Source organism: Dioscorea cayenensis, chromosome 9 (genome assembly GCF_009730915.1).
Source record: "Dioscorea cayenensis subsp. rotundata cultivar TDr96_F1 chromosome 9, TDr96_F1_v2_PseudoChromosome.rev07_lg8_w22 25.fasta, whole genome shotgun sequence".
In the NCBI taxonomy this organism is placed as follows: Eukaryota; Viridiplantae; Streptophyta; class Magnoliopsida; order Dioscoreales; family Dioscoreaceae; genus Dioscorea; species Dioscorea cayenensis.
Genome location: NC_052479.1, coordinates 3,783,855 through 3,797,225, shown reverse-complemented (window position 1 = coordinate 3,797,225; position 13,371 = coordinate 3,783,855). Strand labels below are relative to the sequence as shown.

The 13,371-nt window shown below is 34.9% G+C and overlaps 1 protein-coding gene across 1 annotated transcript; it reads left to right on the top strand.

Annotated features, from left to right (window-relative positions):
* Window positions 1-1,081: 1,081 nt before the first annotated feature.
* LOC120269136 (cytochrome P450 71AP13-like) lies at window positions 1,082-5,630 on the top strand. Its single transcript, XM_039276444.1, has 2 exons — window positions 1,082-1,958; window positions 5,019-5,630. Exons 1-2 carry the CDS (start codon window positions 1,173-1,175, stop codon window positions 5,628-5,630), a joined length of 1,398 nt encoding a protein of 465 aa, XP_039132378.1. The 5' UTR covers window positions 1,082-1,172.
* The last annotated feature ends 7,741 nt before the right edge of the window (window positions 5,631-13,371 follow it).

Below are 13,371 nucleotides of genomic sequence, written 5' to 3'. Positions count from 1 at the left end.
GATTTTTTTTTTTTTGGGATTTTTTTTACTTAATTTAAATATTTCTAAAATATATTGTTAAATAATTGATGTCCTTTTTTATAAGAAGTGGAAGTTTTGTTAATTACTTTTTTAAACAATTAACCAATAATTGATGTGTTTTGTTAATTACTTGTTCATATGCTAGGAATGTGAACAATTGTGGAATACATGCGTAAACTCAACAATACATGTGTTGTCATCTTACATGAGCTGTTCAAATATGTTTTCTTAATAAGAGTATGAACACCTTACACAAAACATTAATGCCAATACACCAAAAGATCATTGATATTTTTATAAATATTAATTGATATTTAATAAGAGATCTTTTCTCTCATCAACGTTTAATAGAATGATAAACTAGCCCTCTAGCTAATCGTATGATAGCTTATTTGAGTTATTACTCGACTTTTATGGATAAATATATGAATTAAGTTATATTCAAAAAAATATTATTAACATTATAAAAAAAACCTAATCATAAGTTCAAAAAGTAATTTTAATATTAAAATTTTATTAATTGAATTTTTGAAAAATTTAAATAAAAGTTTTAATAAAAATCAAATAATTATAAACTATGTCTGTGTGCTCAAAAAAAAAAAAATCATCACAATCAATGAATGCAGAAATTCTCACTAACACTTTTTCATATCCTGACCTGACGTGTGTAATTGAATGGTTAACTCACAATGGTAAGGAAAAAAAATCAATTAATTAGTTAATTAATTTTAATTTAATTTTTAAATTTATTAATAATAATAATAATTTTTATATTAATGAAAATAATAAATTTTACTTTTAATATATTCAATTTTGATTGGTGTTAATATATTAATAAATTGATTATTATTATTCTAAATAACAAAAAAAGTTCGGGGTTTATTGTAAAAATCACCCACCCACTATAAAAACTAAAAAACTTAACTCATTTTCCTTATCTTGGCGAAGTTCACTCCCACTCCCAGCATCAATGGCGGAAACCCTCCAATGGCCACTGACCTCTCTTTTCCCAACCCTTACTCTCCTCCTCTCCCTACTTCTTCTCCTCCTCCTCCCTAAATCTCAAGAAAAACCATAAGAAATCAAGCCTCAAGCTTCCACCAGGCCCTCGAGCACTTCCGATCATCGGAAACCTCCACCAGTTAGGCACCATGCCGCACCTCTCTCTCCACCGCCTCTCCAAAGCCCACGGTCCCATAATCCACCTAACTCTCGGCGAGATCCCGACTATCGTCGTCTCCTCCTCCCGTCTGGCCCGCGAGGTTCTCCGCACCCACGATCTCCCCATGTCGAGCCGCCCACAGATGTACTCCGCCTTCCAGCTCTTCTACGGCTGCACCGACATCGCCTTCTCTCCTTACGGCCCGTACTGGCGACAAATCCGTAAGCTCAGTATCGTCGAGCTCCTCAGCGCCAAGCGCGTCGAATCCTACTCCATCTTCCGATCGGCGGAGGTGGAGAGGCTGGTTCAGCGGATCGAGTCAAGTTCCGGCTCAAATTTGAATCTGAGCAAAGCTTTAGGGTTGTATGCGAATGGGGTGCTTTGCAGGGCTGCGTTTGGGAAGGATTTCTTGGAAGGAGGGAGTATGAGAGGCATGGGTTTCAGAGGATGCTGGAGGAGTACCAGGAATTGCTTGGAGGGGTTTAGTCTGAGGGATTTCTTCCCTTCTTTGGAGTGGATTAATTCGGTGAATGGGATGAAGAGGAGATTGAAGCATACGTTTATGCGTTTTGATGTGTTGTTTGATGAGATTATTAGGGATCATTTGGAGAGGAAGGAACGGATCAAGGGTAACAGCAATATTGATGATGATGAGCAAGATGACAAGCAGGACAAGATGGAGGCTAAGGATTTGGTTGATGTTTTGCTGGATGTTCAAAATGGAACAGGCTTGGAGATGCCTCTCACTATGGACAATATCAAGGCAGTCATTTTGGTACGTCTGTTTTTATTTTTTATTTTATTTTTAATTATTTCTTTTTAAAATCTATCGTTTTTATAAATAATGAAACAAATTAGAATTCAATTATTTAATAATAACAAATTATACCTTAGCCAACAAGCCCCTCTTATGTAGGTTGTTCATGTTCATATTCATGCCCAGTAGAGGTTTGAACCTTAGCACAGATAATATCCAGGTATTACGTCATACATGATTATTTAAACTATTATATTACAAAACAATATAGAAAAATTATATAAATTATTATTCTATATAATAAATCAAAATTGGTTTTACTAGAAAACAAGTTAGGAATATGAAACTCATAATTTGATTTCGAACGTTTTGTACACTTCTCATAAAGATGATGTAAGGGACAAGTTAATTTTTTGGACTTTTTTACATTTGTTTTTGTACCCTTGAATTATGCTAGATATGTTTGTTCTTCATTTATTCTTTTTTTAAAAAAAGATGCCAGATACTGTAAAGAGTAAATTGATAAGTGAAAATGACTTCACGTACGGTAGTTATATTTAGCAATGTTGTCGAGACCCTGGACTAGGGCAGCCGGTTCAACCGGGAAAAGCAGGGAGCCGGCTATGTAGGCCGGCGTATACATACTCCGATGACCCGGGTATTAAGAAACCCGGTGTTAACCTGTGACCCGGGAGGTTCAACGGGAGCCGGGTTGACTGCAGCCGGTCAGATCGGGTCACGATTTTTAATTTTTACAATATTTAATAATTTATTATTATTTTCTCATTAAAAAACACTAAAAATCGTGTATATTTATTAATATTAATTTATAATTTATAATCAATAAATAGAATTATAATATATATATATATATATACCAACAAAAAAATTAACATTTAAAAAAATAAAATATATTAATGTATTATGTAAATACTTTCTAAAAATTTAATTTATTAAGAAAATAAAACAATAAATGAGTGTAATTTTATTATAAAAAAATATAAAATTAAAAGTATTCTAATTAAATAAAAAAATATAAGAAAATTTAAAACAAAATAAAAAAACTAAATTGAGATATAAAGAAATTAGTGAATTGAATTTCTTATTTATTTTTAACAAAATTAACCAATAAAACAAAATAAATAAATAAATAACATCGAGAGAAGTTCGATAATTATATATTAATATATTAAATTTGTAAATATTTAAAAATGTATGACAAAATTAGAAAAAAGCATCATGTATATAATGTCATTTATCAATTTAAATATCAAATTTGAGTAGATTTTTATAATATAATTATGGATTTAATATTATATTTGCTTATTATTAATTATTATAATTGTTTTTATATTTAATTATTGACCCCGGTTCAACCCTGGTTCAACCCGGTTGAACCCATTGACCCTTGACCCCTGAGCTTAGCCGAGTCATTGCCCGGGCCGGGTCTGACAACCTTGATATTTAGTATTGTGGCTAATGCTGTCACGTATTTAATTAGTTTAGTTATAGTAATATTAATTACTATATAGGGACATATATGCCAAATGGATTTTTGGGTATAATTTTGAAGAACAAAAGTATTGTTTCTTAATTTTTTAATAAAAATTCTACGCTAGTGCTTAGTTGGCATTCACCATTAATTTCATTTTTCTCTCCCATAGTCTTCTTTATAATATTTTGTAGCTTTTAAAATTTAGGATTTATATAGTTTAAATTTAAAATTTACAGGAAAAAAAAGACTTGGATGATAATATAAATGTTAACTTGGCATTCAAATCATTCGAGAAATTAGTATATAAATGTAGCATCCTTCTTATAGATTAATGATTTCTTCTGGTTTAATGATAAAAATATAACATTTAATATATTTAACAATAATAATAAATATAAAGATATAGTTTACATTGTGAAAATGAACTAATTTTTTTTAATGTATTATTGTTTTTATGTGGTGATATTTTCAATTGGTTGTATTTTGATCATAAAAAAAAGAGCTCTTGATAAAGATTATACTTTATTTTTCCATTTCATACTTTGTTTAGCTCATCTGTTCGTATTTCTAGTTTTATTTATTTATTATTATCTTTATCAAACATGGCATATGGCTACCAAATATTGAATAATGTCTTTAGGTGTTATTTTTTATATAATTAAGAGCATATATTATTATTATTATTATCTAGGGTTGGTTAACCATGGGCGCCTTGCGTCAAAGTTTAGTCACATTGGAATACACAGCCATGACAACGATGTGCATCGTTTGGATGTGGTTTTCTAGTGTGTTGTTCTCATAGGCATTATAATTTTCCTGAAAATGTCTTCATTGCTAGATTTTGATATGTTTGTTTTTTCCTTTGGCTTATGTTAATGATCATTTTAAAACAAATTATATACAAATATTTAGCGTAGGATTTTGAGAAAAGAAAAATTAGTTCATTATTTATGCTAGAGATTAAATTTTGTAAATTAGGAAGAAAACCTATTTACTTGATCATTCATGAACCTTGAATATGTATGTATCAACTCCTCACAACATTAATCAAGAACAATTGCTTGTTTACATTATAAAAAAAATATCAACAAAAAAAAGTTAAAATGCAGATAATTAATTTAGAGTAAAAAATATTTTTATTTCTGTCAAGAATTTTTTTTAAATTGTTAGAGAAAAAATATTTATTTGTCAATCACTGGATAGCTCAATGGTATGACACTAAAGTATAAAGGGGAGGTCATGGGTTCAAATCCCTTCCCCACAGTACTTTTCACCGTACTGTTTATACACTGTTCACCCGTGATTTTTATATTATTTGCATACTGTACATCCGGGTTTCAATACTGTTTAGTATTTGTTTATATTCATATAAAAAGGGTGCTTGTTGTTTATTATTAAAAAAAGAAAAACATCTATTTAACTAATTTTTTTCTTCATTCATACTTATTAATATATATATATATATATGTTTTAAAACAAAATTTTATATTTACATAAATAAATTATTAAATATTTATTTAAATAATTAATATTATAAGAGAATGTTAATGGAATAATAGTGTTCTCTATCTTTGAATGCGCAGGACATGTTTGCGGCTGGAACTGACACCACATTCATCACACTAGACTGGGGAATGACAGAGCTGATCATGAATCCAAGAGTGATGAAGAAAGCACAAGAAGAAGTTCGAAGTAGGGTTGGAAATAGAAAGTTTGTGTTGGAGAGTGACCTCCCTCACCTTCCTTACTTAAAAGCAGTAATCAAAGAAATATTTAGACTCCATCCACCAGCTCCATTACTAGTGCCTAGAGAATCTATGGAACAAGTCACCATTGAAGGTTACCAAATCCCAGCCAAAAACAAGAGTGTTCATCAATGCATGGGTAATTGGAAGGACCCAGAGAGTTGGGAGAACCCACAGGTTTTTGAGCCTGAGAGGTTTATGAATACTAGTATTGATTTTAAGGGGCAAGACTTTGAGCTTATACCTTTTGGAGCAGGGAGAAGAGGCTGCCCAGCTATCACTTTTGGGGTTGTGACTATTGAGATTGCTCTTGCGCAGCTTCTTCATGGTTTTGATTGGGAGCTCCCTCCAGGCATTGTTGCTGAAGATTTGGATATGAAGGAGGCCTTTGGCATAACTATGCACAGGATTCAAGAACTAGTTGTGGTGGCCAAGTCTTATTTTATATAGGGATGTTTGTCTGCATGTATGGTAGTGTCTGCATGAGTTGCTTTTAGTCATCATCTTCATCTTGATCACAAATATCAATAATTAATGCGATCAAGTGTGATATGCTCAATGATACAAGGTAGTGACATATGGGTGTCTATAATTATGGACACATGCATTACACAGATTTGTTATCAAGGTATAATTAGAAAAGTAATTATCAAACAAGTCTTGATTTGTATAAAGTGATATTTTGTGCATAAATTAGAGCTAAGTATGGTTATAATCATGAACTTATCAATTGAGTATGTGTAATTCTGAGTATGTTTAAATATAAAATTATGTAATATTCTTTATCGGACAGGTTGGATTGACTTTAAAGAACCCAACAAACTTTTTAAGTTTATTTGTCATGTGTTTCTAGCTTAAATGCATTTCGGAGTTGGACAAGTTAATCCAACATGCAGACACAATCAAATAAATTGGGGAAAAAGGGTTAATATACAACATTGAAAAGGATTTAAGAGAAGCATGGTCCTCATTATACATATATTAAAAGTTTAAAAGACCAATTTTTTAGAATTTACATTCTTTGGCTTTATGTTTTCCTAATTTTTAACACAATCAAATAAGAGAACCATGACACCTCACCTTCATTTTATTTAAAAATTAAAATCCCAAAAATGCTAGGTTTTTTCTCTAAAATTAGTTTCTACTTCCAGTTGTTTGAGGCATTTTTTTAAAATACAAAATTGTATTGAAATTTCTTGGTTCTTGTTATTTGTAATTTTTATTTTTTAAATTATACTTTATATATATTATAAATGATAATATTATACTTATATATTAATCTCACTTAATAATTTTTTTTGGGCTTATTTGGCTTATGACCGCCTTTGTCCTCACGTGTTAGGCTGTAGATATCGCAGATTTGTCCAGTAAAAGAAGTTGAGTCCTTTGGCTTCCCTATTGTAACACATTTGAGTATTATTAATCCCATGAGGATTAATAGTATCCATAAGTGTCCTACAGTACTCTTTTACTGTTATTTAAGAAAAACATTAGTCAATTGTTGCAAGTAACGAAAAAATTTAAAAACTTTCGAAATTAAAGAATCAAAAGTGATGTTGAGGCTTTTAAAGGAGACTTCCTTTATAAATAATGAGCTATTGTTTGATCCATCTTAGTGTTGGATCTTCAATATAAAGTAATAAACTCGCACGATTTTTTTAAAAGGTCTTAATTAAACTTAAAGTCTCATATCTAAGCATGCCAAATTCAAACGGTAAAGCACTACAAGAAAATCCAATATCGGTACGGTAGAATTGTCACGGAAGTGATTTTAAGAACCGTGCCAAATTGATTTTGGCATAGTATTTGCCACAGAAAAATAATCGTGCTAATAACAATGGTAGAAAATGTATTTTGGCACCATTTTTTTAAATGGTGCCAAACTTTGTCTTCATTTTTGGCACAATTATTTACTTTTGTGCCAAACACTACAAAAAATTTTTGGCATGGCTATGGCTTTGGTTCTATGTTTGCCATTGTTTTGGCACGGTTTTTTTGGCATGATTTTGTATATTATATTTTTTCACGGTACTTGGCACAATTTTTGGCAAAAAATTTTTTGTTACGACTTTTGGCACCCTTTTGTTTATTCAGTGAAAAAATAATTTATATAAAAATAATTTTATTTAAATATTCTTGAATTGTACCAGTAAAAAATGAAACTGAGAAAGTTGCAAAAGCAATACAACAACACAAGAAATAATACCATTCATATGTTGATTCATTCTCAACATTCAGCAACAAATTAACTATAAATTAAAAAAGATCAACTGTGAAACCACACACACAAACAAAAACATGACACATCCCACCAAACAGTCAAGTTAGAATGAATAACCTGAATGAGTAGTACACATGAGAAAGTAACAAGTAGGATATAAGAGATTGGGCCAAACCAAACTGCTACCTAGAAATGCTAATGTATCTCAGTAACTTCTCCATCCTTTCCTTCTCAGCCTTGAGCCTCACCTTCTCATCCCTTAGCTCTACTTTCTCATACTGTGAAAAAGTTACAATAATGAGAATGAAATCGGAGGAGCTTCTTGGTCATGATGCTATGAACATAGAAAATTTCACCTTGAGACCTTGAGATTATTTAGGGAGACGTGGAGTACTTCATTTGATTCTTTAAGTTTCTGAGCTTCATTTCATCATGAGCCATGCACACAAGTCCTTGATATGCATTATTGCTGCAGAAAAGCATGAGACTAAAGCAACAATAAGCCTTTCCTAATTCAACTACATATTCCACCATTATACATGTATAAAATAGTCTAGATACATGGCAAGGTTCAACGATAAAGTAGATATCACTGTTCAACAATACTCTTTTTTAGCAGAAAGTAATAGAGAACAAAAAAAATTTAGTTACCTTGGTGATGATCATTCATCGAACATTCTCCCGTTGCTGCCGTAGAACATCCATTTGGACAAAATGCATAAAAGTGGGCCTTCAATCAAGAATCTTCCCAAATATCTATGACAAAAATATAAAACATAAATGCATATCTTTTAAAAGTTTACACAAACATAAAATTTGAGAGAATCATAAACTGCCATATTATAATCAAGCATTGCTTTGTTCATCACTTGGAAAATATTGGTATTATTTTCTCACAAAAATTTGAGAAGTCTTGCTTTTAAATGATTTATTAATGTTGACAATAACCCCCTACTACCTTCCATGGTAAACTTCATCCTTGTAGAACAAAATATGATAAAGAAAATTTAGATAAGAACTTGCACATACTGTGTCTTACGAAATTAGAACTATTTGGTCCCTAAGACTTTGCAAATGGATGTCCTGAATATCATGATTGTCCATGAGTATAGTCCTTGTAATAAGAGTATAAACACCATATTATGCCTCAGCCAACCATCAATAAAGACATACATCAGAAACCACAAAATAGGAAATGTTGAATGGAACCTAAATACACAACATGGCAATGTCACTAGGATTTGGATGCAAATGACTAAATGAGCAAGGTTGCTTGAAACTGGGTTGAAGTCGTTGACTGGTCAGGGATTCAAAAGACACAATGTGAAGAAGCAAAAGGTTGGTTGACTTGTCAACAAGCAAATGGCAAGGTTGCCTCTCCACTCACATTAAATGAGCCACTTAGCATTAAAAGCAAAAAAAGGAAGATCCCTCACCGCCACTGTTAGCCAATGAATGCTCAAGCCTTTTGTTTGTACTAAGTTTTATTAACGTTGTTTGTCTTGAAACCATGCTATCATGATGAGAAACTTTTTGTAACTTTTAAAATGGATTTGGTTTAGCCCAATGAGAAGAATGAGAAAAAATACATTCTCTAAAAACATTTTTCTTCTCCACCTTTAACTTTGTTTCTTTCTGGTCATTGTGTTTGTATCCTTTTGGGTACTGAACTTTGACAGGGAACGATCCTGAACAAAATACAAGGACCTCAAACAGTGGTATCAGAGCTGGTACTTGTCAAACATCAATGGCATCCAGCAACAATCCACCAGGAGGCATTGCAGGACCGCCTGTGCCCATCTTCGATGGAGAAGACTATGATCTTTGGTGTCTTATGATGAAGACTCTCTTTAGATCTCAAGACTTATGGGAGCTTGTGGAGAAGGGTTTTTCAGAGAAGGAAGATGAAGTTAAAGTGAAAGAGAACAGAAAGAAGGACGCCAAGGCATTGTTCTTCATACAACAAGCCTCTCTCGGCCCATCCCTTGCACGAATTGCTTTTCGCCAACACAAAGAAATGAGGCTTGGATCGCTTTGAAGAAAGTTGTTCAAGGAAATCCAAAGGTGGTGGTCGCCAAACTTCAAACACCGAGACGTGGACTTTGAAAAATCTCGGGGATAAAAAGGAAATGAAGGAGTCCAGAGCTACATCACAAGGGTCCAAGAGGTGGCAAAACCCGGATGAAGAGCTTGGGAGATACCATCTCGTAAGCTATGGTTGTTGGGAAGTCGTTGAGAAGCTTGGGACCCAAATTCAACCATGTGGTCACTCGCCATTGAGGAGTCCAAGGACCCTCACCAAGCTAACAATGGAAGATGTGAGTGGCTCTTTACTTGCTCACGAGGCTAGGCTGCTAAGGCAAGTCGATGATCGGCTCGAGAAGGAAGAGAAAAGCATTTCATGTCAAAGGTGAAGCAATGGGAAGCAAAGAGAAGGATAAACATGCCTTTAGAGGTCGTGGAAGAGGATACTCGAGGGAGATTCGAGAGGAAGAGGGAGAGGGCGATCAAGTGAGAATCGGCAAAGAACAACAACAACAACAACAAGGAGAACAAAGGAGCTACTAAAGGGAACATACAATGCCATATATGCAAGAAGTTTGGCCACATGAAGATGGATTGTTGGTATAGAGACAAGAGCACAGATAATTAGGCTACAATGGTTGTTGAGGAGAAGGACACAAGCAATCTCTTCATGGCTGTGTGTGAAGAAAGAGAGAAGATCTCATCAGTATGGCTGCTAGACAGTGGATGTTCCAATCACATGATCGTGAGAGGGGGCCGTTTCTCTAGCCTTGATGAAACTCGAAAGGTTAATGTAAAAGTCGGGAGATAATAAGGAGATGCTTGTACAAGGGAGAGGAACCGTGTCACTCAGTGCAGAATCGGAGGAAGGACCAAGTTGTTACATGATGTACAATATGTTCCGGGTTGGCGACAATCTTGAGTGTTGGTCAGCTCGCGGACACTGGATATTCAGTAATATTTGCAAGAACTGAGTGTGTGATTCGCAGTGATAAAACTGGTGAGATAATGGCAAGGCTAATTAGAATAAGAAACAACATGTATCCTCTCAACATTTCAGATGTGGGACATGCAAACGTAGCAATGAGTGTGAAAGAGACGACGAGGTTATGGCATCTCAGGCTTGGCCACTTGAATTTTGATGCATTAAGGAGTATGAAGAGTCGTGAATTAGTGTTGGGACTTGGCAATATTGGTAAGGTGAATCAATGTGAAACCTATGCCATGGAGAAGCAAGTGAGGAAATCCTTCCAATCTAAGATCGGGGAAGGTGCTCGTGCTCCTCTACAGTTGATTCACACTGACATCTGTGGGCCTATGCAGACGAGCTCTCTGGGTGGCAGCAAGTATTACTTGTTGTTTGTTGATGATCATACCAGGATGTGCTGGATCTATTGTTTGAAGCAAAAGTCTGAAGCATTACAAACCTTTATGATATTCAAACAAATGGTGGAGAATCAATCGGGATTGAAGATCAAGGTGTTGCGCACGGATAGAGGAGGAGAATTCACCGGCAATAACTTCAATTCTTTCTGTAAGAAGTGTGGAGTTATCAAGCAGCTTACTGCTCCATATTCACCACAACAGAATGGTGTCTCGGAGAGGAAGAACAGAAGCATTATGAACATGGCCAGGGCTCTGATGAAAGAGAGAAAACTACTAAACTGCTTTTGGGGTGAAGCAGTAAACGCAGCAGTTCATCTAATCAATTTATCACCCACCAGTGCTCCGAAAAATATGACACCATATGAGGCCTAGCATAATCGAAAGCCCAAGGTGAGTCATCTCAGAGTTTTTGGGTGCATAGCTTATGCTTTAATTCCCTCAAATAAACTGCAAAAGTTAGACACAAAGTCTGAAAGGTGTGTGTTCATTGGATATTGTCTGAATTCTAAGGCATATCGGCTGTTTAATCCTATCACATCTAAGGTTGTTATAAGTAGAGATGTAATATTTAATGAAGGTGCAGGTTGGGATTGGAATTCTAGTTCACAGACTGGGAATTCTCCATTGATTTTCTATGATGACTCTACTGCTGGCGAATGTGGTTCAGATGAAGTCACTCACCATAGTCCCAGTTCACCTTCAACAATTCAAACGAGTGTACCTGATTCAGTTAATATAGAAGGAGAGACCGGAGATGATGCTTACCATGGTGATGATCAAGTTGGGAAATCACCAGTGAGAAAGGTGAGATTACTGAGGGACATTTATGAGAGCTGTACATTTGCTCTAAATGTCTGTGATCCAACCACATATGAAGAGGTAGTGAAGACTGAGGCGTGGAGGCAAGCTATGAAGGAGGAAATGGATGCAATTGAAAGAAATGGCACCTGGGAATTGACTGAACTCCCACACGACAAGAAGGTAGTACAATTGAAGTGGGTATACAAGACCAAGTATCTCTCAGATGGGAGAGTTCAAAGACACAAGGCCCGCTTGGTCGCGAAGGGTTATACTCAACAAGCAGGAGTTGATTTCCATGAAATCTATGCACCAGTGGCTAGAATGGAGACTGTGCGACTTTTTCTTGCTGTTGCAGCTCAACAAGGTTGGCCAGTTTATCAATTTGATATCAAGTCAGCATTTCTGAACGGGGAAATCCTTGAAGAAGTATATGTTGAACAGCCAACTGGTTATGAAAAGGAAGGAGAAGAGAACAAGGTGTTCAAGTTGAAAAAAGCTCTATATGGTTTAAGACAAGCTCCTAGAGCATGGTACTCGAAAATTGATGGATATTTTCAGAGTAAAGGGTTCATTAGGAGTGCAAATGAACATACCTTATATAAATGAAGTGATGGAGATGGAAACTTACTGCTGGTAAGTATCTATGTAGATGACATTATTTATTTAAGTTCCTCTCAAGCAATGGTGGAGATTTTTAGGCAAGAGATGAAGAATTGTTTTGAGATGACAGATTTGGGATTGTTAAACTACTTCCTAGGACTGGAAGTGAAACAAAATCAAAATGAAATCTTCATCACTAAAAGAAGATATGCGGAGGAAACATTGAATCTGTTTCAGATGCAACATTGCAACCCGGTTTATATACCTATGAAAAGCAGTGAGAAGCTTCAAAGCGATGATAGTTCAGGAGATGCAGATCCAAAGGTTTACAGAAGCTTAATTGGGAGGCTGCTATATCTCACACACACACGTCCCGACATTACTTTCACTGTGAATTTACTCTCACGGTTTGTTAGCAAACCCAACAAAACTCATCTCGGGCAAAGAAAGTATTTGTTAAGATACATAGCAGGGACAACCAACTTTGGAATAAAGTATACCAGAGTTGAAGAATGGAAACTGAGTGGCTACAAAGTGATGCTGATTGGGGAGGTTCAATAGATGATGACGCAAGACTTCCCGGAATGGTTTTCGATCTTGGTTCAGGGGGCCATTTCCATGGAGTTCCAAGAAGCAAGAGGTGATGACTCTAAGCACAATCGAAGCTGAATATATTGCTGTCACTGCTACAAATTGTCAAGGAATTTGGTTGAGAAGAATGTTGGATGATTGTGGAATGAAGGGTGATAAAGCCATTGAAGTGTGGTGTGATAACAAGTCTGCTATAGAGATTGCAAAGAATCCCGCACACCATGGGAGGACAAAACACATCGACATTCGCTTTCATTTCATTCGTGGTTTGGTCTGTCGATGGTTTAATTGTATTAAAGTATTGTAGGTCTAAAGATCAGAAGGCTGATATTCTCACAAAGCCTTTGCCAGTGAAGGGGCATAATCATCTGAGATCACAGTTGGGAGTTGAAGAAGTTTCAAGCAAGGAAGGGTGTTGCAAGGTTGCTTGAAACTGGGTTGAAGTCGTTGACTGGTCAGGGATTCAAAAGACACAATGTGAAGAAGCAAAAGGTTGGTTGACTTGTCAACAAGCAAATGGCAAGGTTGCCTCTCCACTCACATTAAATGAGCCACTCAGCATTAAAA